This window comes from Chionomys nivalis, chromosome 7, assembly GCF_950005125.1.
Source record: "Chionomys nivalis chromosome 7, mChiNiv1.1, whole genome shotgun sequence".
Lineage (NCBI taxonomy): Eukaryota > Metazoa > Chordata > Mammalia > Rodentia > Cricetidae > Chionomys > Chionomys nivalis.
The window spans coordinates 17704715-17731530 of record NC_080092.1 but is presented as its reverse complement, the minus strand read 5'-3'; the positions used below and the strand labels follow the sequence as shown (position 1 = coordinate 17731530).

The 26816-nt window shown below is 47.7% G+C and overlaps 1 protein-coding gene across 1 annotated transcript in view; it reads left to right on the top strand.

Annotated features, from left to right (window-relative positions):
- Dock2 (dedicator of cytokinesis 2) overlaps window positions 1-24004 on the top strand; it is a 413359-nt gene extending 389355 nt beyond the window's left edge. Inside the window, exons 42-52 of the mRNA XM_057774274.1 lie at window positions 1146-1227; window positions 2300-2384; window positions 3078-3164; window positions 10778-10954; window positions 12218-12301; window positions 17517-17654; window positions 19341-19468; window positions 20264-20432; window positions 21383-21503; window positions 22494-22636; window positions 23505-24004. Of these exons, the coding sequence (XP_057630257.1) occupies window positions 1146-1227; window positions 2300-2384; window positions 3078-3164; window positions 10778-10954; window positions 12218-12301; window positions 17517-17654; window positions 19341-19468; window positions 20264-20432; window positions 21383-21503; window positions 22494-22636; window positions 23505-23573 (1283 nt within the window). The 3' untranslated portion in view covers window positions 23574-24004. The remainder of the gene's footprint in view (window positions 1-1145; window positions 1228-2299; window positions 2385-3077; window positions 3165-10777; window positions 10955-12217; window positions 12302-17516; window positions 17655-19340; window positions 19469-20263; window positions 20433-21382; window positions 21504-22493; window positions 22637-23504) is intronic.
- Window positions 24005-26816: the final 2812 nt, after the last annotated feature.

The window sequence follows — 26816 nt, the reverse complement described above, 5'->3', positions numbered from 1 at the left end:
TATTACATCAGGAGCTTTGAAAATGCAAAGCCTGACTCAGAAGTATTCAGGGAACACTGGAGTCCCACCACGTCAAATGAGGTCTCAGATGAAGACTTTCTTAGCAAGATAATTTAGAGGATAGACTGGTCTTATTCTCATGAGCACACAGCTCCCCCAGATTATCCAGGGAGCTGGAATTCTGGCATTAATGACACAAACTTTGTGTCCTTCCTTTCTGTGACCAGAATGATGGATCTAAAACAGATTACATTTAAAGAATTCTAAGTTAAGAACCCTAACTTATGTCCCCACAGGCCAGAAGAGGTCTTATTACAGATGTTTGTGAGCCACCATGTGGTTGCTGGGAATTGAACTCAGGACCTCTGGAAGAACAGCCTGTGCTCTTTACCTCTGAGCCATGCCAGAAGGTAGTGGTGCACACCATTAATCCCAGCACTTGGGAGGCAGAGGCAGGCAGATCTCTGTGAGTTCGAAGCCAGCCTGGTCTACAAGAGCTAGTTCCAGGACAGGTTCTATAGCTACAGAGAAACTTTGTCTAGAAAAAACAAAAACCAAAAAAGAAAGGAAGTTGGAAAGAAAGAAAGAAAGAAAGAAAGAAAGAAAGAAAGAAGAAAGAAGAAAGAAAGAAAGAAAGAAAGAAAGAAAGAAAGAAAGAAAGAGAACCCTAAATATAAACCGCTATTCTTTTCTTAAAAGCTGTGTAGGCTTCAACAAGTTCCCTTGCTTCTCTGAGACAAGGGGCACCATTGAGGTTAACAATGACAGCTAGTAGAATTGGAGAGATTAAAGGATACCATGGGGAGCATTTCTCTGTAATTGATAGTGAGCCATCCATTCATTAGAGGGTATTGTTGTCAATGACAGTATTGCAATGGTAATGGTGATTAAGTATGGCTAAGCGATTCTGGTAGCTAGAGCAGAGCCCTGGGATAGTGTGCAAGGTGGTTGTTAGCTCTGATATAAAGACCATGGCGACTGCTCACTGGTTATTAGGACCTTTCTAGAAGCCCGCAACTTGACCATTGAATAAAAGCATGGTCCTAGAAGGACCAGCATGGATGCTTTTAGCTGGCTCCTGATACATTTGGAATTCTCCTGTGGCCAACAAACATGTTTCAAATCCTTAACTCTGTTGTCATCAGATATTCAGTGCTTCACTGTGCAGCCTGTCCTGGATGAACATCCCAGGTTCAAGAACAAACCAGTGCCTGACCAGATCATAAAGTAAGACCCACATCCCACTGAGCGAGGAATGGACAGAACTCCGAGAGGCAGAGCTGTGGCAGGACAGGGCCCAGTACCCTTCTCAGCCAGTCTATCCCTGCTTTGCCTTCTGGGAAAAGAATTATCCCCAGTTGCCTGGGCTATGTCTGTAATAAGGCTAAAGCCAGAGATTAATGGGAGGGACAGGTGTTGGGGGCTAAGGCTAGCTTTGTGTGGCATCAAACTGAACTGATGTTGGAGCCTGCTGCTCGGGCTGATCCTAGAATGGACCCAAGAAAATAAACAGTGTGGGTTGGCCGCTGGCAGACTGGTAGAGGGATGGGACAAAGTGGCCTTAAGGATGCTGGGTACATTCTCCCAAAGTAACGTCTTTTCAGCCTTTGGCAAGCGAGTGGGTTGATGATGGATATGTTCATCAGTGATAAAGTTAAAGTAAGCAGATGCAGGCAGGTGTCCATCTGCCTCATATCAGACTGCATGACCACTGAGTAGGCCATGAGGTGGGGGTCTGTGGGGTCCTCAGCTACACCTCTCCCTACACTCTGTTCTTCCCTCTGGGTAGACTGTCCAGCAGCAAGAGCTCCCTAGGAAGGCAGAGCTCCTTCAGGAGCATCATGCTGATGTCACAACAAGCAGACGCCATGAAGATAAGATGGCAGCCTCTCTCCCACCTTGGCCAGGCACCTGTTACACAGGGGCTCCTCTATAGCTATCACAGTGCCCTGTTTTCAATGACAATTGATCGTCCTCCACATATTAATAAAAGTGAAGGGGGATGTCTGGGGATCCTAAAGAAATCCTTGGAGGTCACTCTGGGGATGTTTACCTTGGTCCTTAAATGACACAGGTCACTGTTGGTGCATTAATGCCAAAACTGTGTTCCCAGGGTATAAGGCCAGTCCATCTTATAGATCACCTTGCAACCCTGTGCAAATCATTTTTTTTTTGTTGTTGTTGAGTCCCAACACAGACCTTGAAATGCCATCACCAGGACTCTGCCAGATCTAGTGTTTTAAGGTGTCCACAGGCCGGGCATGGCTTCCAGAAACTTTTACTCTTTCCTGTCTTTCAGCTTTTACAAGTCCAACTATGTGCAGAAGTTCCATTACTCAAGGCCTGTGCGCAGGGGCACTGTAGACCCAGAAAATGAGTTTGCTGTGAGTATCTCCCCTCCTCTACCATCGTAAGAAACCAGAACACACCTGTCAACCACAGGTGCTAGGGAACCCGTTCCAGAGTCGAGGACCATGGCACGGACATCACAGATAGGATGACATGTCTGTTGGGGCTTCTCATTGTTTGAGTTTTTCTCCTTCCAAGATGTAATGGGGATCCCTGTCTGATGACCTTGGCAGTCAAGGGCATTTGTGTATTTCCAGGAGGCTGGGAGTGTGGCTGAAGCAAACCCTTCAGCACACCCACTGTAAAGCCTCAGCATTTACTGAGTGCATGCTGTCACTGTCCTGAGTGCTGGTCACCTTTGTTCTTATTTCCCAGAAGGGACCTGTCACTTCCCTCAAGGACAAAGCTGGAATGAGGAGGTGACTCCAAGTTCCCCTCAGCTCTCAGACTGTGATTCTTAAGATTTTTAGAAATTAGCATTTTGGGTGGATTTCATGAACACTATAGACTCTTCCTCTAGACCACACAAATGGACACATTCAAAATTGACTAAGAATCCAGAATATTAGTAAAACCAGTTAGAACTAACTTGGCCTGTTAATAATTCCTCAGGGGGCTGGAGGTGTCACTATGTATCTGGGAATTGCAACTTTTCTTCTCTGGGTACACGGGAGGCCCGCAGGCCCAGGAGTAGCAGATTTCACAGCCCATTGCTTTTCTTCCGCCAGTCCATGTGGATCGAGAGGACTTCCTTCCTGACCGCGTACAAGCTCCCGGGCATCCTGCGCTGGTTTGAGGTGGTTCACATGTCTCAGGTGAGTTTCAAGAAGTCAGTGCACTACCGCTCCTCCACTGATAGTCAGGACAGTGAGCCTCAAGAGGCCTCTTTGACTTTATACAGGAGACAGTTTAAAGGTTCTGAAGGAATCCCAGAGTCCGCAGTGCCCAGGACATCTGCTACCAGAGATTTTTGTTTTGTTTCGTGTTTTAATTAGTAGGTAACTTTTTGTCCCTAGTAAATAAAAGGCTCTCTAGATACCAGTAATGAAATCAGGAAACGAGGAACATCTTTGTCATGGGGAATGTGGGGAAGGGAAAAAGGAGAGGCAGGCTCTGGAAGACCATCCACCCAGTTATTCCTTCAAAGTTCTCCATCCAGACTCAGGACTACAGTGTGACATTCTGCAGCACCCCAAACCGAGCCATTTTCTATTTGAATAGATAAAGACTGAAAAGGGAAACACCAGAGAGCCAGAGGTGGCTGGAATCCAGAAGTCTGACTTCCCTTGTATAGATAGTAGTTATGTACTTTGTTATATTTATTTATTCCATCTTTTTGTGCACTTACATGCCAGTGCGTGTGTGTGTGTGTGTGTGTGCGCGCGCACGCACGCCAGAGGACTACTTTCAGGAGTTTATCCTTTCCTTCCACCGTGTGTGTTCCTGGGATTGAACTCAGAGTCAGGCTTGGTGGAAGGTTTCTTTGCCCACTGAGTCTCCCAGGTGCTCCAGCACAGGTCTTTGGCTTCCAGTGCACCTTAGCATCTCCACATCTTCTGTTAGCTGAGGACCATGCAGTTCCCCAGAGCCTCAGGACAGGCTGGCACAGTGTGAGAACCCTTATAAGATGGAATGTGTTTGTGGTACCTTAAATTTTTTTATTCATTTAAAATCGATTTCATGGATGCCTAGTGCATGTCCAACACTGTTCTGAGACCTAGAGATTCCATGGTGCAGCTTCCATTCTGGTGGGAAGAAAGATGGGGAAAAGTCAAAGCAGGCGCAGTGTGTCCGCTGTGAGCATCACCAGGGAGGGCTGAATGAGGAGGGCAGCCATTTCAGATAGCAGAGTCAGAGGGAGCCTCCCTGTCAAGTGGTTTTCAACAAAGGCCCTGGGACAAAGAGGACTAGTCCATGAGATATTGAAGAGATCCTAACTTCTTTCTTCCTTCCTTCCTTCCTTCCTTCCTTCCTTCCTTCCTTCCTTCCTTCCTTCCTCCCTTCCTCCCTCCCTCCCTCCCTCCTTCCCTCCCTCCCTCCCTCTCCCTCCCTCCCCTTCTCCTCCTCCTTCTCCTTCCTTCCCCCCTCTCTCTCCTTCCTTCTTTCTTTTCTTCCCTGTTGGTGGTAGTAGAGGGGGTGGTTGTTCTCTATTTTTCTTTTCTTTTTGTTTTGGTTTTCTCTGTGTAGCCCTTTTTGTCCTGGAACTTGCTTTGCAAACAAAACTTCCCTTAAACTCAGAGATCCTCCTGCCTCTGCCTCCCAAGCTCTGGGATTAAAGGTATGCACCATCATGCCTGGATGAAGAAATGGGCTTTTCAATAGAGTATGCATCTGGCACAGAGGTTCTGGTGCCAGATTGTGTCCAAATCAGAGAAGTCAAGGGGTGAGTAATAGTGCTCAGATCCTAGGTCATTTAGGACCTTAGTGTTACTTTGGCTCCTCTGTAAGTGACACAGAGGCCTGCACAGAGGAGGGATGTGGTCTGACTGAGGTTTTCAAGCTACTGTTTTGTCAGCATTAAGATCACATGACTCTGACTTTCAATGCCCTCTTAATAAGTCTGTAGACCAATAGGCCTGTAGGCTCCATTTCATAGGCATGGCCTAGGTCTTGGAGAAAATGGAACAATAATGATGTCAGCAAGAAATATTTACTGAACATGCGCTAAGCTGTCCACTATTATGATCTCATTTAAACCTCTAAAAACCTCCGGAATAGATATTGTCCCCACATACAGATGGAGGCACTGAGGCGCAGAGTAAGTTCTTAAATTGTCAGGGTTAGTAGACAAGGTCAAGTTTGTCTTCAACCTCTTGTAATATCCTCTGGGTTAGGATAGCACTCTGTCTCAGAGTGTCCCATCCATCCTAGTGAGCAGGTTCCTTGAAAGGAATCAAATGCTGTGCTCTTGGTTCAGGGGCACTTAATATGTGGCAAGTTTCAGCAAATGTCCCCCAGGACTGTGCCAAAGGCTTTACTGCCTTATCCTACATAATATCACAATATCCTGGGAGGGGCATATAGTTGTCACTCGGTATGCACATGTCCCACACCCACAGATTGACTGCAAATGGAGAGTATTTGGGGGGAAACTGCATCTGAACAGAAGATATAAGGATTTTTTTTTGTCTTTTACCAAATAATGAGCAAAAATAACCATTTTCATGGCATTCACCTTGCATTCGGTTGTAAGTAGTCTAGAGAGGATTGAAGGTCTATGGGAGAATTATGTGGATGATGTGAAAGGATTGGGCCATGCTGTAGAAGAGACTTGTACATTGTGAATTTTGGTATTCTCAGAGGGTCCCAGAGCCAAATCACCATGGATACGGTAGGATGACTGGACCATTACTAGCACTGTTCTTGAGGGAAGGGAATTTTACAGCCTTCCAAAGCCTCTGCCCAATAGCCCTGACTGATCCCATCCCTGGGTTGGCTCCAAAAGGCGCCTCTTCTCCACTCATGGCTGCTGGACTGTAAACGAAGGGGGCCCTCCTGTGTCCCTTACTTTCCCTTTCCTCCTCAGAGTTCTTAACACTTCCTAGTAGACTACAAAATTTGCTTGTTTCTGTGTTTATTGGCCAAATTTTAAATACAATGCTGGACTGTAGATTCCACTGCAATATAATTTCCAGCAAGGCAGATGCTTTGTCTGCTATTCTCTCACTGAAGTACTTCAAGTGCCAAGAGCAGCCTCAGGCTCATAATTCTCAAGAATATTCAAGTAAACCAAATAGGTAATCACTTATACCCATTGTGTCTAAATAGTTGCCTTACATTTTCACTTCCGAATTCTGAAATTAGGGGAAAAGCAGACAACACTGTTTTACTTCCCTCTTTCATGTTAGCTTCTGTGATGGTTAATTTTGATTGTGAATTTGAGTTGCCTAGGAGACTGATAAGGTACTCCTCTGGGTGTGTCTATGACGCTGTTTTCAGAGATAATTAACTAATGCTGGAAGTAAGTGGAACTGCCCCACAGTTTGGGGACCAAGATAGAATAAGAGGGCGGGGAGAGGGACCCAGTCCAGTGTCAGCATTCCATTTCTCTGCTTCTTGTCTGCTGTTATGTGTAAGCTGTTCCAGCACGCCTTCCCCTCCGTGACGGACTGGGTCTTCTGAAACTGAGAGCCAGAGCAAGTCATCCCATACCTTGTTTCGTGTGTGTGTGTGTGTGTGTGTGTGTGTGTGTGTGTGTGCATGCATTCAGAGGAATGCAAACAAAACTAGCACATCTTCTGGTGAAAGGTTTTGGGAAAACATCTCTAAGGATTATCATAGTGGATTCATTCTGACTGGCCTTCATTATCAAGCTTCAGGATGTCTCAGACACAGAGCTGAAGTGCCTTGCTAAATGACTGCACTACTATGCATTTGTTTTCATTATATGAACGTGCCTCTTAGTCCCCTCTTGTAGCATGGAGGGCCTGCTTGTTGGGGTTTATGTCGTGCCCAGTTCCTCACAGCCGGCAAGCCCCAAAGAAAATCACACAGAGATCTCCATAAGATTATAAACTGATTGGCCCATTAGCTCAGGCTTCTTATTAGCTCTTGCAGCGTATATTAACCCATTATTCTTATCTATGTTAGCTAAATGGCTCAGTACCTTTCTCAGCTGAATAGATAACATCTTGCTTCTTCTGTGGTCTGGTCAGGACTGGAAGAATGGGCTTCCTCCTTCCTAGAATTCTCCTGTTCTCATCACCCCACCTCTACTTCCTGCCTGGCCAATCAGTCTTTATTTAAAATATGATTTACAGAATACAGACAATTCTCCTGCACCACCCGCTCTTTCCCTTATGCAGTGTCATAGCCCCAGCACCATGAATCTGGAGGAGTGTTTGAGAATGGGCTTTCAGGGAAAGCCTTACCTATTTGTTGAGGACTTTCTCTTGTTCTCAGCCCTAACCTAGAAGTATGACAATTCAGCTAGGCCATAAACAGCAGTGTATATTAGAGGGTTATTATGCATCTCTTCATCCTCAGTTTGCAAAATACGGAATGTCGGAGCTGCAATGGATGCCAAAAGCCACTGGATTCCAGAGCTATAAACTCAAATATCTTTCAAGTCCTGTAAGAGAAAGAAAGTAAAATGTCACATTAGGCTACTAGTGACTGGAAGATACTGAAGCAGATGCAAGCAGCTAGCCATCCCCCTACTGAGTTAATGTTGGGGGGACTCTAAGCCGGTGCTTGCTGAGCAACAGATCTCTATGGGCCAGCACAGCCTGCTATTCTCCAGATACATTCTTGATTCCTGTCCAGTGCACTATCTTGCATAGGAGGAAACTGAGACCTGTGGTGTACTTGAACTGTCAAGTTGATGGTTGCCGTTGATGCTTGCTCCATGCAGCTCATGGGACTTCTGGGGACTCAAGCTGGTGATATAGGTGAGAGGTGCTAGAGCAGCTGGAAAGGCTGTTGGTTTTCTGGGAATGGAAGTTACTGCCCCTTCCCACTCACTTGCATGCTTGTTCCCATGCATTTTGCCTTAAAAATTTACGTTTCCTTCACAGCAAGTTGGAAGCCAGTTATTTTGCCTGTGCTGCCCATAGAAACTGAGGCTCAGCTCAGCAAAGATTCCAGAGAACTGAGGGCCTAATTAAGTCCCAACAGGAAGCTCATGGCAGGTTTGGTGACATTGTCTGATGCACTTGTTTGTCATAGATGCCAGTCTTTGCCACCAAGAACAGCCCAACTGTGGCCTCTACTGCCATTGGGCATGTGTCTTATGAGTCATTTTCCTGTTGCAGCGATAAAACGCCATGGCCAAAAGCAATTTATAGAAGAGTTTATTTTGCTTGTAGAATTCCAGAGGCAAAAGAGTCCATCATGGTGGGGAGGCATGCTAACAATTGGCAGACAGGGGAGGAGGAACAGGAAGCTGAGAGTGCACATCTTCAACCGTAAATAGGAAGCAGAGAGAACAAACTGGAAGGGGAGCAAGGCTAGAAATTCTCAAAGCCCACCCCCCAGTGACATCCTCCAGAAAGCCCATACCACCTTCCCAAACAGCCCCACCAATTGGGGACCAACTGGTCGCTGAGCCTATGGGGGTCATTCTCATCCACACCAACACAGAATATCACTAAACCTGTCCTTGAAAGCATGCGTGGAGGTGAGGCGACTGTGAACAGAACTATGTCTGTCGCCTGGTTGTGACAGATGGTTGTGGTGGTTTTGCTTTTGATTTCATTTATCAACAGCTGACACCCAGGCCTCCCTCCAAATGCAGCACCCCAAGTTCTGCTCAGAGCTGTGTGTGTTCCCTACTCAATGCCCATCTATGGAGAGCCCAAGCTCTTGGGCTCAGTCTCTGTTTCTGATGCCTGTAGTGAGAATTCAGATCTGGGAATCCAGAAATAGTCTCAAAGTGTGTAGGCAAGTCAGTCAACACGCCAACACACCTTACCATTTCTAGTGACTTGCCTCAAAGCGTGGGTATCTTAGACACCCCAGACTGTTGTTGGCATCCAAGTGAAGTGCTCTGCTCCTCAGCTGAGGGGTAGCTTTTCCTTAGAAGTCCTTCTGGACCTGAGCCTTGTAAAGCTCCTGAGTTGATTTGTATGCAACACACAAACAGGAACATGGATCTCAGTTCTAGGCAATAGGCTAAGCAATATTCTCCAGTTCATATCCTATGTGCTTATATGTGTATGTGGGTCAATGGGCCTGTATGAATGCAGATGTGGGCACTATAATTTGAATATAAATGGTATCCCCTAAATAGTGCTGTTAGTAGGTACTGTGAACCTTTAAAAGGCCCTGCCTTGGGGAAGTTCTTAAGTACGATGTGACAGTCTGCACTGACACCCTCCCATCACTGTCATTTAGTGCATTTGCCTAAGGCCCAACCAAGGCAACTTCCTGACCTTAATGGGCAAAATAAACCCTTTTCTCTTATAGGGAAATTGCCACATATATTTAGTTGCATTAGCGTGATGCTGACTAGTATTGTGGGTGTTGGCATTCAAAAGATAGTGGTAACAACAGAGAATCTGGCCCCGAGGGCTTCTCACTACAGATGCTTCCATCTCTGTCTTAGTGACTTGTCTATCGCTGTGAAGAGACACCATGACCAAGGTAACTTACATAGAAAATGTTCGTTGGGGATCACAGTTTCAGAGTGGCCTTCATGACCACCATGGTGGAAACATGGCAGCAGGCAGGCATGATGCTGAAGCTGTAGCTAAGAGCTTACATCCTGACCTTCAAGTTGGAGGCAGAGAAAAAGAGCTAACGGGGAATACTGTTGACTTCGGACACTTCAAATCTCGCCTCGGTGGCACACCTCTTCCAAGGTCACACCTCCTAATCCTGCCCAAACAGTTCCACCAACTGAGGACTAAGTATTCAGACATGTGAGCCTATGGGGACCATTCTCATTCAAACCACCACACTCTCCAAAAACAGGTGCTCAGAGTAAGTGTTGGAGAAGCTGTGTTAGAACAGGATTTAAAGAGATGACTTTAGAGTATGGCTACAGGGGCTAACCTGCGCCTCTCCTACATGCAGTAGGCACACATTCTAAGTGTGCAGTGTTGGAAGTTGTATTGTCTCAATCAATCTTCACTACACGGTCAACGAGGCAAGCACCACATCACCGCCAGGCTAGACATGATGACTTTAGCTCCCTTCCTCCATGAAGTTTCTCAGATTTCTCACGTCTTTCCTCCAGCCCATCCTTTCCCACTGGGTGATCCCCCCTTCTCAGAATAACTGCTGTGTCCTACGCTAACACCTGTAGAGTTTGGTTGGGACAAGCACACTTTCCCATCCAGTTTTCCTGCTGTTGCTTCTGCCTGGCAGTAACAGAGTGGAGTTGTTTCAGCTGAGCCCATCTGGCCTGCAAATCCTAAAATATTTACTCTCTGGTCCCGTTGCAGAAATGTTTGCTGACCTCTAGTTTAGTTTTTTACACTGGATCATAAGCTTCTGCAAACTGCAGTGTTTGTCTGTTGTCTTTCAATACCATTGTTTATCTTGCTTTCTGAGATGTGTGGGGGAAGAGTTTCATTCTATCCTCCCTTTAGCCCATGGTCTCAGAACCTGCTGGATGCTCCTAGAGCAAGCTATGCTGATTTCTCTAGCTGGTACCATACACAATAGCTTCTGAATAGCATGTGATGATGGGTCAATGCGTGTTTTACTGGGAGAGAAACCTTCTCTGAGTACCTTCAACCTGTGAAGTCAGAGCAGAACCTGGTACTTCCTCCCCAGAGAAATCTTTTCCCTCTGTACAGAAAGCCAGCCAGCTTGTCCTTGGCCATCAGACAGCCCTGAGCTGATTCATTACCCTCAGATCCTGCTGTAGCCTGGGTTCTAGGGACAATGTCTGAGTTACCACCCAAGTGAAATCGATACCAATGATGATATCAGCTTCTCATGCCACCCACTAAGGTTCTTCTGCCAATCTTGTTTCTAACAGACTACAATTAGTCCTCTGGAGAATGCCATTGAAACCATGTCTACAGCCAACGAGAAGATCCTGATGATGATAAACCAGTACCAGAGTGATGAGAGCCTTCCCATCAACCCGCTCTCTATGCTCCTCAATGGAATCGTGGACCCCGCAGTCATGGGAGGCTTTGCCAAGTATGAGAAGGTGAGGGACCTTGGAGCTTATCCCCCTGTGTCTGTCCTTGTTTGATCCCACTTGGACACTCAGCTTGGTTGGACATCAGGTTCCAACCTGACCTCCTGTCTCCTTCTTGTCCTGATCCCAAACCTAGACACAGAGGAAGCAATTTCTTGAGGGTTTCTAGTCCCCTGGCATCTCTGTTGAGGAAAGACTCAGAGGTAACCACAAACCACCAACCATTCCTTTTGGTAAACCCACCTCTTCCATAAAGGATTTTAAACAACATAGATACAAAGAAAGGAAGAAACCCAGAATCTGAACATGCAGAAATCTGGGAGCCCAACTCTATTGGCAGAGGCATAACCTAGGCCTGCAAGTCACAGGAAGCCCCACACATTTGAGCTTGAGATTGTGTATTTGGCCCTCATGGTGGCCAAAAGAAAATGCCATCAGTTATTTGAGTCCTAGTAACCCCTATTGGATATGCCAGTGTACCAACAGGGAGACATGGCTTTCCCTACCATGACGTAGAACAAAGTCCTGAGGCAGCCTCCAGTTCACTTGAGTGAGGAGTGAGCTCCTTCCTACACAACCTCACTGTGCATTCCTTGTCCTCTACCATTCATTCACTGGTGCAAAGACAAAAATGCCACGTGTGAACCAGTCAGCCAGTCCTTTCGGCTGCCATGACAACTCTGTGGTCACAGTGGCTCAGCCTTCAGGGGTGCTGCAATATGTCTGCCTGGAGTGTGCATACAATGGGGATGGGAACTCTGAAACGAGGGGAAGCAAGGGATGGAGGAGCCATGAGGGAGACTGGGAGACAGGCTTGGACACGCACCAGGGGAAATTCCTTACTCAGCTTTCTTCCACTGGCAATGATCTCCCAGAACCTCAGGATCCCTTGAAGGCTCCCTAATATGGAAATCTCTACCCTGAACCAGATCCAACTCAACCCCTCGAGTTTAGGTTCAGTGGAACCCAGTTGGTACTGGAGAATGTGTCAAGTTCCCAGGTCAAAACAGGTTCCAGGGGAGCTGCTGCTGGTGGTCCTGGCCCCCCATGTTGGAACTACTTTACTGGAGTTTGCACCCTGCTTCCGGTGGGTGCTGATCAGAGTGAGCCTCCAGTAAAGAAAAAGAAAGCATCGTCAGCTATGGCAAGTTCCACACCAATGCCTGGGATCTTGAAACTTTCACATCAAGTTTTGTCTCAATACCAGAGAGATGGATCATGTATTCCACCTGAGAAACAGAAAATCGTTAAGTCCCTACGTGTCCCCCACAGGCCTTCTTCACTGAAGAGTACAGCAGAGAGCACCCGGAGGACCAGGACAAGCTGAGCCGCCTCAAGGACCTGATCGCATGGCAGGTAAAGCCTGGGCTTGAGAGCATCCACCCAGGCCCTCTCCTTGCCCCGGTTCTCTGGCCCTTGGCTAACCTGGGCTGGCCTGACTTCACATGACCAAAGGGCTCCCCTTCTACTGCTGGATTACACCTAAGCAGGCTTGCCAGGACACAGATTTGGAACACCTTACCTTTGGGTATTGCACAGTGCCAGGCAGCTACGGATGCTGTGCCAGAGATTGCTTTCTTTGATGTTAAATCACAAGGTAGCTTTTCACAGCGGGGCTCAAATGAAACCCCCCCCCCCACACACACACACATCCACTACCAACCCCAGCTTGTGCCAATCAGACAATAGAAGACTTGCCCCTCCCCCACCGCCACCTTCCTTGTGAGGCTGACCCAGTTTGTTGCAGATTGTGCGCAGATGGATATCAGGTTCTGCAAATAATTGAGGTCTTTGTTGGGCTGGCTCACGGTCAAAGGGTGCACATCTGCCTCGCTCGGCCAGATTTCAGCCTGAGGACTTGTTATTTGTCCACCTCTATATCCTTTGTCCTGTTGAATGCAACATTCTCCTTGCCCATCCCCCCTTCTGGGCATCTGTCTGCAGCTCTTGGAAGCTCTCTGCTTCTCCCCTGTCTGTCATTTGCCTCTCTCTGCCTCCTACATCCTCACATCTTCCTCCTCTCTGCTTTTTCTTTGTTCTCCCCTTTTCTTCTTTTTTTCCTCTCCTTTTTCCAAAGAAGGAAGAACCAGACCCTTCCTGCTCTAGCCCTCTGACTGCCTCCTCAGACACCTGCCTGCCTGAGCTTTGGGCAGATGGTGCACGGATGGACATAGGAGGGGTAAGGTGGGTGAGGAGTGAGCAAGGAGAGCCTGGGGTCAGGAGTAGCTGTCTTCAGGCTGCCCATCCCCTCCTCCTCTTCTCCTTGCTAGTCACCATGCAAAGAGGGAGTTTGGTTACTCCAGGGAAATCAGGGACTGAGAAGCACTGGGTGTAGACTCTTCTTAAAATATGTATTCCTAATTCAGGTCCTTCTCTGCCTCCGCCAATTTATGCAAAGTGGGACTTTAAAAATGAAACGCTGAGCGAGCACTGCAGACATACTTTCCCTGAATGCATTAGGTGTGTCTGGAATGTTCTCTCCTCTTCCCACTCTGTGCCTCCCAGTGCCACCCGTGAAAGCTAAATATCCCTCATGTCTTTCCATCTGCCTGGGACTATCTGTATCCTTTAATATTCAGATAATGGTGATACCCTCACCACCCTGATTTGAGAAGCAGGAAGGCCAGCTGAGTGGGGCCTTTTCCTGGATACCTCTGGGGCATCCAGGGAGGACTACCAGGTCACACAAACTGACTTGGTGGTTGGTGGCTTAGTTTGTGCCCTTGCCAGGACTCTGCCAGGCGCCTCTTCTCATCTGGTTACATCTCTCCATGCTGAATCCACTGCCTTCAGAGGATGGATCTTAGCCTTGCAGAGCAGTGGCTAAGCCTTCTAAGAACATTCCACCCCAGCCTTGGAGCTATTTAGAAAGGGTTCCAAACAGATGAAAGCAGCCTGCGTTAGATGCCACAGCCTCTAAGATTATGAGGGACATTCAGGCAGCACCCCCTAGCGTCCACCTTTCCCATAGCATGCCCGTGACTCTCAAGTCCACAGGTTACCTTTAATACCGGGAAGTGTGCTAGGCTATATCCCTCCTGCTCTGCCCAGCTTTCCTAACTATGGCATGTGCATTTAAACAATGCAGTCCTGCTGGGCAGGCACACTGCTACTCCCGTTAGTACACGCAGCAAATCTGCTAGCATGTTACCATCCACTCTCAAAGTCCTTGTTTACTGGCTCCGCACTGTGTACCAGGAGCAGAGCCAGGTAACACAGCAATAGCGAGGGATGAACTTGAGCCTGTCCATTGGAGCTTAACTCCAGCGACCACACGGTTTTGCAAAGCCACACACACTTTGGGGTTTTTCCTCAGGCCTCGAGGACCTTAGACGTTAAAGGGAAAGGGCCTTAGCTTTACCAAACCTGAGAAAGCTGGAGTTTCCAGTGTGCAGCTCGTGTAAGAATTTGTAAATTTCAAGATTGGAATCGTTCGAGATGCTCTGTTCATTGTAAGGAAGATTTTATCACATGGGGAAATATCTAAGGTATATTATTCTTTGACGCTTTTTGCTGTGAAGCATTACATGCAGGAAAGTGCATATAAAAATATATGGTGCTTCGGTTTATCACCCAGCATCCACGGATGTAACCTCTCACCTAAATGCAATGGGCTTCTTCTGGTACCACTAAGCCCATCTTAGGTAGTCATTGTAGTCAACACCACTCCCCCCTAGACCGCCCACTTTTCTGCTTATATTAAAAATAGAGTTCTGCTCTCTAAGCACATCTTCCTAGGCCTTACAGTTTGCCCTGGATTCCTGCTGACCTACATATGACTGGAACCACCATATGTCAGTCAGGCTTGTAAAATGTGTCCCTTTTGTGGCACCTCACTATTCTTTATTCACGCGGTCTAGGAGTCTATACAGAGCGATCACGTAATGATACAAATGCATTCATTTTTCTGCTGGCATAGAATGAGGTTGGTTTTAACTTGAGGCTTTTGGCTGTCTCTCTATTGGGTGTGTTTAGACCTGGAAATGCTTGCTTTTTAACACAGGAGAAAATAGAGCTTTAGAATATACCACTTCATTTCTACCAGCAAAGGTTAATTCAGCAACATCATAGAAATAGAATATACAGTACATGCTATTATGTATTGAGCTTCTTTTGCAAAGCATGGTATCCTTAAAAGTCACCAGATGCTGCATATATCAGAGGTTTGATTTTTTCCCCATGTGTAAGTATGTAGCATACAAACAATATATTCATTTATTGATCCATCATCCTGTTGGTAGATGTGCATACCCTCTGCTCTCTCAAGGTACATATCATAGTGAATTCCTGGTTCATTCAAGCTCAACCCTCCTGGGTATAAGAAACAGTTTCCTAATGTGTCCACACCAGCTTCCCTGTCTGCCAGCAGATGTGAGAGTCTGAATCTCTCTCCTTCTTGCTTATACTCACACAAAGGTTACCTTGTAAAAAAATGCAACCATATTATGTTATCCTTTCTGATCACAGTGGAATAAAATTCAAAATCTCTAACAAGAACAAACTTCAAAATTATAGACATAAATGGAGACCAAATAATAACACTTTTAGATGAACATTGTATCATTGTGGATGTAAGAAAGGAAATTATAAAAATCCTCTGAAATGAATGAAAACAGAAACACAATATACCAAAACCCGTGGGATTTAGCAAAAAGTCTGTTGTGAAGGAATGGCGTGACCAGATGGGAAAGTGTATATTCCAAAGCTCTCGGTAGAGCGTTCTGTGAATGTCAAGGCTGGCTGATCTGTAGTCTAATCCCATATTTCTTTGCTGGCTTCTTTCAGTCTGGTTGGTCTGTTCATTGGAGAGCACTGAGTCTCTGAGCATCCTCTTCGCTACCTCCTCCCTCTTAACGCCTTGAGATTGATGCTAAGTGGACCAATTTTCTGTCTTGTCAAAGTGTAACACTAAAGCTATAAATTCATTCCATTTTAAATCTTACTCTATTATCTTTATGGAAGATCCCTTTGGTAATATTTTTTAAGTAACACCTTAAGCTCTCTATAATCTTTCTTCTGCGCTCATTCATCTGTCTTTTTTGTTCCTACTTGTTTTTTATCCTGCCTGTTAGTTTTGGTCCTGTCTCCTGTGAGTGAATTTCCTCCAGGGTCTGCTGACCCCAGCAGATTCCTCCTAATTCATAGTGAAGCTATGGAAATTATGGAAATCAGTGGGCATGGGAGAAGGCTCTGTTGGCAAGGTGGTATCACCTTGGTAACTGACCCACATGCCTGAACCTACACACCTGTCTGGGACCATTTATAGTCTCCAGAAGTAGATCCTTTAAACCGTTTCATGGGAAGATGATCATAGCTGCTACACAGGGCAATCTGGGAATGGCGCAGTGGCCATCTCACTAACCACAGGCACACGTTCTTTTCATCGACTTGTTTCTAGTCTGGTGGTGGCGGCTCCCCCTCCTATCCTTGGGTCTGGTACACTGCCAGAGTCCCAGGTTTCATGATCTGGTTGTTCTGGAGGACAAGTTCCTGCTTCCTGAGAGAATGAGAACACTTTAGACACAGCTTCAAGTGAAGCTGGGGGCACCTGGGAGAGGAGCTGACCCCGTGCAGAATTCAGTGCCTCCCTCAGCTTTCCTATGGCATCCTTGCCTCTGCCCCCGAAGGCTTCCTTGATCCCTAGAAGCAGGGTGGCTGCCACTCATTACTGATCTGCTCTCGGAGGTCAGTTACAGCCTCCAGCCACCTTCCTCCCGTGCATACCCTGGAGCACGTGTCTAGCCGACTGCACATCTCACTGCAGAGTGCATTTCTCCCTCCTCCTCCTCTTCTCTCGAGAGACGGAGCCAGAAACGCCTTTACTTAGCCAGGGTGGGGGTGTTTATTGTTCTCCTAGAGAGACTCCACCCTCCATCCTGGTGGTCTAGGTTATTCTACCCCAAGGTCATAGAGCCAGCTTTCGCACATTTGCCTTCTAGCAGGGAGTTCCGCAGCTCTGTTCTTCCCCTCCTGGGTCTCTAAGGTTCCATGTCCCGATCTTCATGGATAAGACAGCCTGCATTTCTCCTACCCATTTTTCCCTCCTCCCTCATCTTCCCAAGATGCAGCAACACTTCTAGAAACATGACTAATAGGAGAGCTGTCTGATACCAGCACGCTGGTAGCTTTGTTCAGCGGCCGTGAGAAGTACAGCTGTGCCCCAGGATGTGAGATGGACTGGAGCCCCCCTCCCCTTCTCTGCTCCTCCCTGTTGCCAGGCATTCTTACCATGGTTTCACCTTTGTACTGCCAATACTTCTTAAGCAAGACTGTAAGCCCAAGTCCTGGAGGTTCCCCCTTTCTGGTCTCTGAACTCAGACCCTTTGTAAATTTTTCAAGGACTCAGATTTTCCCATGCCTGTGGTTTCTAATGCCTGGGACAACTACACTTCCAAGGAAGCAGGAGCAGCTGGGTCATTGTCCCCTTGCATGACAAATTTCAAGGCTGCAGTCATCCCAGGAACCATGCGTGTCTCTGAGCATCTGAAACCCTACAGGAAGAGTTAGCAGCCAAAGGAACCTCTTGAACTAGCGCCCAAGCAGAGGCCCATGGCTTACCGTCTCTCTACAGATCCCCTTCCTGGGAGCTGGGATTAAGATCCACGAGAAAAGAGTATCGGACAACCTGCGGCCCTTCCATGACCGGATGGAGGAGTGTTTCAAGAACTTGAAAATGAAGGTGGAAAAGGAGTACGGGGTCCGAGAAATGGTATGAGTGATCCATCCCTGTGACTGGGAAGGGGGAGGACCGTGGGAATAAAAGCTGGAAGGGACTGACGTGGGCAACCTTCCTGCATTCCTGTTCCCTCAAAAGTCATTCCTAGAGAGAAACCAGTTATACATCAGATCTACAAAACTACGCTATATAAGTATAAAAGTTGCATCAGTGAAGCACCTAGCATGTGCTTGGCCCTCTCTAAATACAGTTGATGTATATTAACTGACTGAACAGGTAGGTAGGAATGTTTTTCAGTTCTTATATATCATTTGAGATTCAGGGGCATCAAGCAACTTGCAAAAGCTGTATTGCAAGTTAACACCAGGGTGTCTACCCAGCTGTGCTGTCTCCAAAGCCACTGTACTCCATAGCCAGGAGAGAACACTGGCCAACACTCTCAGAGACAGTGTCTTTCCTCTCACATAAAGCAGAATCATCAAATATCAGAGCTATGTAGTACCTTGGCGACTGTCTGACCCAATCCTCTTGGTCTACAGACATCCAGAGAGGAGCTGGTATTTCAGGGAGGGCTAGAACTAGACCTGGGTCCCTCTTCCTCCACACAGAAACAAGTTGACCTTCTCCATGCTCTATTCCTGAAAAACAATTCTGATGCTAAACACTTGGACTTAGGCCAGGCCCTACTGAGAGACTGGTCCTTCGTCCCACTTTAGATAATGGCCACAAGCCCAGGCCCCAGGAGTGAGGCCCCACACTTCTACACACAATAATTACAAATATGGGGGCTCTCACCCTCCCTACAGATATGGTAACGTACTAGAACCCCTGACTCCAAGGACTCTACTGTTTATCAACTTTGCAATGATTTTGAAGCAATATGCAGTCCGTAGAAACTGTTCTCCAGATCTCAATCTTTCTGGGGCTAGACCTGTGTGACCAAGCACTTCTGGAAGAGTCTAGACTAGGGCACCTACACACGCCTCTCGGGGAGCCATGGGTGACGTCGACTGTGGCGTGACACCAGTGTGCTGCAGTGTGGTGTCCCTAGCTAGGATATTGGACGATCTGGGTAGATTCAATGCATTTTCAACTTAACAATAGGCTTATTGGGATGCGATCTCATCCCCTGAGGAGTTTCTGTACCACTGCTTTCACGTTATGATACCTTTAAGAGGAGCCAGGTGAAAAACACACAGGGCGAGAATGAAAGTGTCCCAGATAGGAAACTTCCATGTTGTCAGGACACCCACTGGCACCTATCATGGATCTCCCTGAAGCTGAAATATGGAGTGTTTCTCAGGGCTTTCACTATGTAGCCAAGATTGAGTGAATCATGGTCATGGGCTGGAGATGCATCTCTGTCCCCTGCCTCCTCCCTGGATAATATGTGGCTCAGAGTCTCAGCCTGTAATGACAGGGTTGGTCTCTGTGGCACAGGCGGGCTCCATCTCGAGCCATCTCATTAGCATAAAGAAAGATGGTCCATGGGGTCACTGGATAGTATAGATGCTGTCTCAATGGGGAAACTTGGACTAGCAATTGTTCCCCTGGGATAGATGTTGCTAGTGTTTATCCTGCAGCCCCGTGGCCCTGCTGGCTGAAAGTTTTGCACTGATGCCCTGAGCCCACAATTCCACCCCGCCCAGATGGGGAGGAGGGCTCAGATAACAAACCTCTGCTCTGCCAGCTGCTCACCATCGGTTCTCATACCTACAGCCGGACTTCGATGACAGGAGATTGGGCCGCCCCAGGTCCATGCTACGTTCCTACCGGCAGATGTCCATCATCTCTCTGGCCTCCATGAATTCTGACTGCAGCACTCCCAGCAAGGTCACCTCAGAGAGGTCAGCCTCTTCCTGGAGCTCCTGGCCTAGGCCATCTCCCCTTTCACTTCAAAGCCTTTCTCCAGCTGGGTCCTCAGGAAAGCCTTGGAGTCATTCAGTGGGTTGTCTTACATGGTGCCAATTTTTAAAGCATCCTGGGCACCTGAGAGGGGCTGGTTGCTCTCCTGAGAACCCAGAATACACTGCAGGTGTGCGTGCATATGTGTGTGCACGCGTGCACACACATCACTGTCTCCACTGGGCTCCTTGCTCAGTGATGTCTATTGGCAGCCAGCATCCCTCATCCAGCCTGCATTGTAAATGTTCTTTCCTCTAACAGAGGTCCCATCCTTCCAGTTTTACTCCCACAGTAGCATGTCCTCTCCTGCCTCATCCCCCTTTTGTCCTGGAACCCTGTGGTTCCAACTTCACTGTCTCCATGATAGGCACCATGTGCCCAGTGTTCAGGTTCTTGCAATACCACACCTACTGAGCACGTGGTGGCTCAGAGAAGTCAAGGGATTTATCCAGAGTCATTCAGCTAAAAAGCAGCAGTGCCTGAATTTGAACCCAGATCCCCATTTTAACCAGTTTCATTCCCTTGATTTTAATGGCTTACCACCTTCAATCATCCTAACCTTTTAAAAATGTTTGTGGATGAGTGACTTCTGCAATTTGCTATCAAGATAACTGACCAGCCCTACAGTGACTGTTTGTTCAGTCAGCATGAAGGTCCTCTTAGGTCCCCCATGTCCCTACCAGGCTGTCCCACTAAAGCTCTAACAAGTTTCCACTGCCCCCCACCCCACCCTTCAGCTTTGACCTAGAGCCAGCAGCACCCAAGACTCCCAAAGTGGAAGAGGAGCCCATCTCCCCGGGGAGCACTCTGCCCGAGGTCAAGCTGCGGCGGTCCAAGAAGAGGACCAAGAGGAGCAGCGTGGTGTTTGCAGACGAGAAGACGACGAGCGAATCAGAGCTGAAGCGGGTGAGTGGAGGTGCTAGGTTCTCCTCGGTTCTTCTCAGAACCTGGGATCATTAAATGCAGCCTGATTCCCTCATTGCATTGGGTCTTAGAGGAGGGAAGCTGCCCAATAGGAGACAGAACCCAAGCCATCGGACTCCAGAGCTTGAGTATTCCCTGAAGAAGAGAGCAGCCTCCAGAGCTTCAGTGTTCATTGCAGAGAGCAGCCACCGGGGCTCTCAACCCTCTGTCTCCTAGAGAGAACAACTCAACTGGGCATCTGAGTGCTGGGCTTTGTGGGGTGTGGTGAGCAGACTCTGATCATTTTGGGTCTTATAAATTAATAGCTTATATGTAAAGTTATATAGAGATTAATTATATAATCAATATTTGGGTGACTGAGGGCAGCCTGTGCTACATGGCGAGTTCCAGGACAACCTCATCTACAGAGTAAGCCAAAAAGAGTAATTCAAAAAGAAATTCAACAATAATTACTAATGAAGAGATTTGGTACCAGACAGCCCTGAGTTCAATGTTAGCTTCCCCCAGGAAAGGTTTATTTTAAAAGTATGCTGGGGAACTGCCGGGGAGCAAGCGTTCGTCATCATGGCATAGCATGTGGGGATTGGGGTGGTTCTGGATGAAATGGCAGGGCTATCCAATACCTTCTGGTAAAGAAAGAATCCCCCAAAAGCTTCCCAGTGGGCCTCTGAAGGAAGAGCATAGGCATGTCTTCTATGCTCCAGGATTCTACAGAACACCATTCCCCTGATCATCTAACCAAATAGACCCTTTCCAGCACCCCTGGCGCGATATAACATGCAGCTCTAAAAGGCAGACTGACACAGAATGGTTTGCAACAGAACAAATGAGCTGCCTATGCTGCCAGGTCCATAGAAACCACTTCAAGAACTTTCCCCTGACCTTTGGTGACTAAGCCCTTGCGATCTGTGATGTGTGGTATATCCATCCAGCTCTCCAGAAAGCACGAGTTCATGAGCGACACCAATCTCTCAGAGCATGCAGCTGTCCCCACGAGGGTGTCTGTCCTCTCTCAGATGAGTTTTGCCAGCCAGTCCATGCCCACCATCCCAGGTATGTATATTTGCCACTGCCAACTTGGGGGGGGGGGGAGGTAGTGTGGGTTGCCAAGGCAACAGGCAGAAGATGGATGAGAATGACTTCTACAGGGCACGGAAGGTTGTGTATCCAGGGCCAGAAGCCCCCCCCCCCCCCCCCCCGCTTCTCAGTATCTCCCATTGAGGAAGCCATGTGACCAAGCTCTACCGGAAGCAGAAGGGGAAGTCTGCTGTACCTCTGGGACCCCTCCCTACCAAGAGTCCCCCAATTTGCAGGCAGCAGCTCCCCAGGTCCAGGAGTGTGCCTTTGGCATATCTCTGCTGCCCATGGCACCTCTGCTAACCTGGAAGACTGCTTCTAGGTTTGCAAAGCTTGGCACAGCATCTAATGACTGTGGTATCCAGTGTATAGATGACACCTGTGCCCATCTCTTACTGTCCATGGATATGGGAGCCCCCACTCACTTTCCTATTCACAGAGCAAAGCCCATATACAGTTGGGACCCAGCATCTATGCAGCTAGTTTTAGTGTTTGCTGCTCCATAACGGCTGTTCTGAGAACTGGGCAGAATAGAACAAGGCGGAACCAGTGCCGCCCCCTTGGGGCTGAACAGTGCATGACAGAAAACAACATCTGCTCCTACCAGAGTGCCTGCTTCTGTCAGACCCTACCCTAACTCATTATCCCCTTCACACTACAGTACCCACCCATGATGTAGAAAATGCCACCCACCCCATTGCTGCACATTCAAATCAATTCACTGAATGTCAGCATCCTGCACAGACTAACTGGTCAGTGGCAGTGGGAAGCTAAGTCCAGACCAGCCCAAGGGACAAGGGGTTTCCCCTTCTCAGCCCTCTTCCCATCTAGACGCTTCTGTACAAAGCTTTGCAAAGGGCCATGAGACAGGACCACCCAAAGTATGGTGTGTGATACTGTTCTTGTCCCTTGGGACCTACCTCTCATGCCCACTTGCTCATTCTGGGGTCCCTACTGTCTCCTCAGCCCTCACACTCTCAGCAGCAGGCGTGCCTGGCTTGGAAGAAGCCAACACATCTCCCCGGCTGAGTCAGACCTTCCTGCACCTCTCAGATGGTGACAAGAAGACCCTGAAAAAGAAGAAAGTCAATCAGTTCTTCAAGACTATGGTGAGGCCACCAGTGACTGGGAAGAGGGAGGAGTGCCGAGGAGACACAGGGAGTCAACAACTGCAGGAAAAAATGGGGAGGGTCTAGACAGGTACATACCCACAGGTATGTACCTTCACTGCTCCCTGGGGAGTATGGCCAGGGATCCTAAGGCTGGGGCAACTGTCCAGCAATGCCCACCATGTGGTGCTTCTTGGGGCTCCAAGTAGCTCCCTTGAGCAGAACTGACCCCAGTTCCAGAATAGAAGTCCTTCTGGGATCGCCAGTAGGTAGCTAGGCCTGACTTAAACTCTCTGCTGGAACTCCCCCATGAGCCCCAGCTGCTAGTCATCTATCTTTAGGAGCCAAAAGTACTTTTTTGGGGCAAAGCATTTTCCTATTCTACTTACATTACAAAAGCCTTCAAATTAAAAGTTGGTTTTGAATCACTGACTCTTGAAGTCCCATCTCCTGTTGTTACCCTGTCAGTTCTTGTCTGGGATCAAGAAGGGACAGAAGTACTTCCGATCCTCCGGGCACTATGATTCAGAGTGGAGATACTATAAAAATCACAGGTTGCCTGAGAGCCTGCGTGAGTGAGTCAGGCCCCATGCTAAGCGCTTCCCCATCATTATCCTGTTTGATCCTCCCCTGTTCCAGAAGAGTTTTGCAAGGCTCGCAGAGAGTGAGCTAAGCGATGTGCAGAATTCACACAGCTAGCAAGGGGTCTATGAAACTTCCCAAAGTCTGCTTCCTGACCAATGTCAAGGTCATAGCCACTCCTAATCACTTGGGTTTAGGTATAAGACATGCTTGTGGGGTCTGGGGTGCTCCAAGATGATGCATATAAAAATCCTATCTTGTTGTGTTTGTGTGTCTTCCCACATAGCTGGCCAGCAAGTCAAGTGAAGAAAGCAAGCAGCTCCAGCTCCCAGACCTCCCGTCCACAGACCTATGAGAGATGCTGCTGAGCAGAGCAGCGTGGGAGCTCCATGGGAGAGACATGCAAATGACATTGGAATTACACAAGGGGGGAAACCTTTAAAAGAGACAGAGGATTCCAGTGGGCTCTGGAACCCAAGGGACAACAAGCCTTGTGCCTCCCGAGGCCACCACCAGAGTGACGGACGACTCAATGGACAAAGCCCCACTGTGGATTCGGGGAGCTCCAGGAGCCAGCAAGTGGTGTAGATGCTCTCCCCAGCATCCAGGGCATACAGGCCATAACTCAGGTTCACAGCTAGGACTTGTATGTTTCATTCCTAGGTCTCAGTACTTAAAAGAACCGAAACGTCTTTAAATGTTCTACTTCCAGTTAACATCTTTTTTGTACTTTACATTTTTAATAAGTCATTTTCTAGTCAATTATCTCCAAAGTGTTGCTCTATCTTACTGATATTAAACATGGTCTCATGGCTCAAACAAACCTTGTTAATCATGTTTGTTCCTGTAGGACTGGGTAGAAAGTTCCCAGGGCGGTTCCTAGGGGACTACAACAGTTTAGAAGGCTTATCTTGGCTCATCTCAATGCCATGTTTTCCATCCTGGCTCAGGAGACCCCTAAGAAACTTCTCTTAGACTCTTGCTTTCTTTGTGGCCAAATTCTGGGGTATCAGGATGCCAAGAAAACCCAGAACTTTCCTCTTACAGCCTGACAGTGGAGACTTTCATGCCACCTTCCTCCATCTCTACACAGAGATGGCTAAACCACTTAACCTGTTACTCTAATGAAGCCTCCAAGCAGTGACAGAAAGGAGAGATCTGAGGGCTGGTGGATTCACGGTCCAGCCTCCAAGTTAGATCATCAGGTCAGAATGGTGGCTTTCTTGGAGAGATGTCTACATGTGAACACAGGAGGAAGTCCATGGTCAGATTTCTCAAATGAGACCCAAGGAAGAGAAGCAAGGGAGATGAGAACCATTCTAACCTCTACTGCTCCAGCGAGCAGAACTGTGTAGAAGGGCGTGAGCATAAGGCTATGCCCTTGTGGAAGTCAAGTGAATGGCAGCTGGCAACGTAGGGTCCAGAACTAGGGGTGGATGATCATGCCTTAGCGGCTCAGTCCCTGGGGTTTAATGAAGGATGAGATAGAATGATTTAGAAAATTACTTCCTAAAGCTTAATTAGCTAGTTCTAAAAGGTGGGTATGATTATTACCCAGATGGAGAAACTGAGGCACAGGCAGAAGTGACCTAAGCCTTAAAAATGTCAACACTGGATCTAGCATCCGGATGGGAAGCTAAAATCATCCCCACTACCTAATACTCCAGCACCTCTTAGCCCAGGACATCCTGAGTCCTGGTGACCTATGTATATATGCCATTCTCTCCCAGGTGCTGTCCATGCCCCATCTCCAAACCTCAGACCCACCGTCTGCTCTAGCTTCCTATTTCTGCTCTGCTATGGTGGCTGTGGGTGTTTGGGCTGCATCCGACAGCTTGGGATTCCTGAAGTCAGCTGAGATCAAAACACCTCTGGACCCACCTTCCAAAATCCCTATCAAAGCATGAGCAGAGGACCCAAGAGGCAGTGAAGGGTCGTACCCTATCCTGGCTTGCTGCAGATGTCAGCAACATGCAGCCCTTTTCCTTTCTGCTACAATCTCTCTCCAAGTTCTATGTTTGAACCACGGGTTTGCTTTTTCCTTCCAGCACGAAGTAATGGAATCCTAGTGTTTAACCTTCAAATAGAAACTCTTCCAATGACAACTAGGGAGAGTATCTCAACAAGCAAATGAAAACAGTCCCCCATTCCCTGTGACTCCAGACAGACACAAGCCCATCGTAGACCTGCAGACTTGATTGCTTCTCACCAGGGAGGCTTGTGCAATACAGACTCAGAAGCTGTTTTAATGGCTGTAACTCTGAAAGTTCTGTCTTCAATCACTTCCCCGCTCCTTAACAGGCCACTGTAATAATAATAACATCCCTGTGTTCTGCCTTCACAAAATTACCAATATCGGTGAATTTCCTTACCGGGTTTGAAAAGGACCCACAAAACAGGGCAAAAAAACGGACACCCATGGATTTCTGTTCACACAGCACTCAAGGGCTAAGACACATCTGAGGACTGTCACTGGGCAGCATGGGGAGAGGGATAGGCTTGGCACTTTGCCAGAATTCCAGATACTATGGCTACACACCAATAGGTACAACCATTCTAGTAGAGACAAGAACAACCAGTTATATCTCAGCTGCCTTTGGCCAGGTACTCACTCTGTGTCTTTTTCTTAAACCCTAACCTCACATCCACCCTACAAGGTAGATACTAGGGTACCACTCCAATGGGTGTGGAAACTCAGCCTCTTTGTTTCTTTAGCACCACTGTTCCTGAATGCCTGATACTTGAAAATTTTATAAAGGAAAAAAAGTGTCTTTCTTACAGTTCTGTGTTACAGAGAAGTCCAGCAGGAAGGTGCTGCCATCGGCTTGGGAACTGGTGAGACACTCCCTGCTGCATCATAGTCTAGCAGGGAGAGTCACACAGTGAGGCCCAGCAAGTGTGCCAGGTTGGGTGATTTTTCTTATCCAACCACTAATGCTCAACGGGGTCCCCTCATCTAATCTTAATCACCCCCAAAGGTCTGACTTCCCCATGTCATCAATACAAGAGTCCAAGAATTGGTTTCCAACATGTGAGCTTTGGAGAAACACACTCAAACCACTTCAGAGTGGAGGGTTGTGCTGTGCCCTTGTCACCAAGCCAGCGGCAACCCCATTTCTGCTGATTCCCTTTTGCGTTTGACCTCAACCTGGTTCCAGATGTTAGTATCACAGCCCATACCTACAGGTTACCATCCCCAACAGTGCTGCTGATGACACCCATGATAGATAAGGGGAGGGTAGTCACATTTGGTACAACTCATTGTAGGCCACCAAGTGCTGTCTAATTGTAAGCCAGGTCTATCCACAAGCAGCTAGTATTGCCCAGGAGGGGGTTCCCATGGGAAAGGACCTGTGGGTGGTATGCTTGGGGTGGAGCATCAACTTGACCTAAATAGCAGAAGCAACTTAAAGGAGAAAGGTTTATTTTTGGCTCAGGGCTTCAGGGAATTTAGGTTTGTTATGGTGGAGAAAGCATGGCCAGAGGGAAAGCATGGCCACGGGGAAAGCATGGCCTGGCGGTACAGTCTGGAGTTGTTCACATGGTAGCCAGTCAGCAAGTAGAGAAAACAGGAAAGCCAGAAGCAGGTAACCTTCAA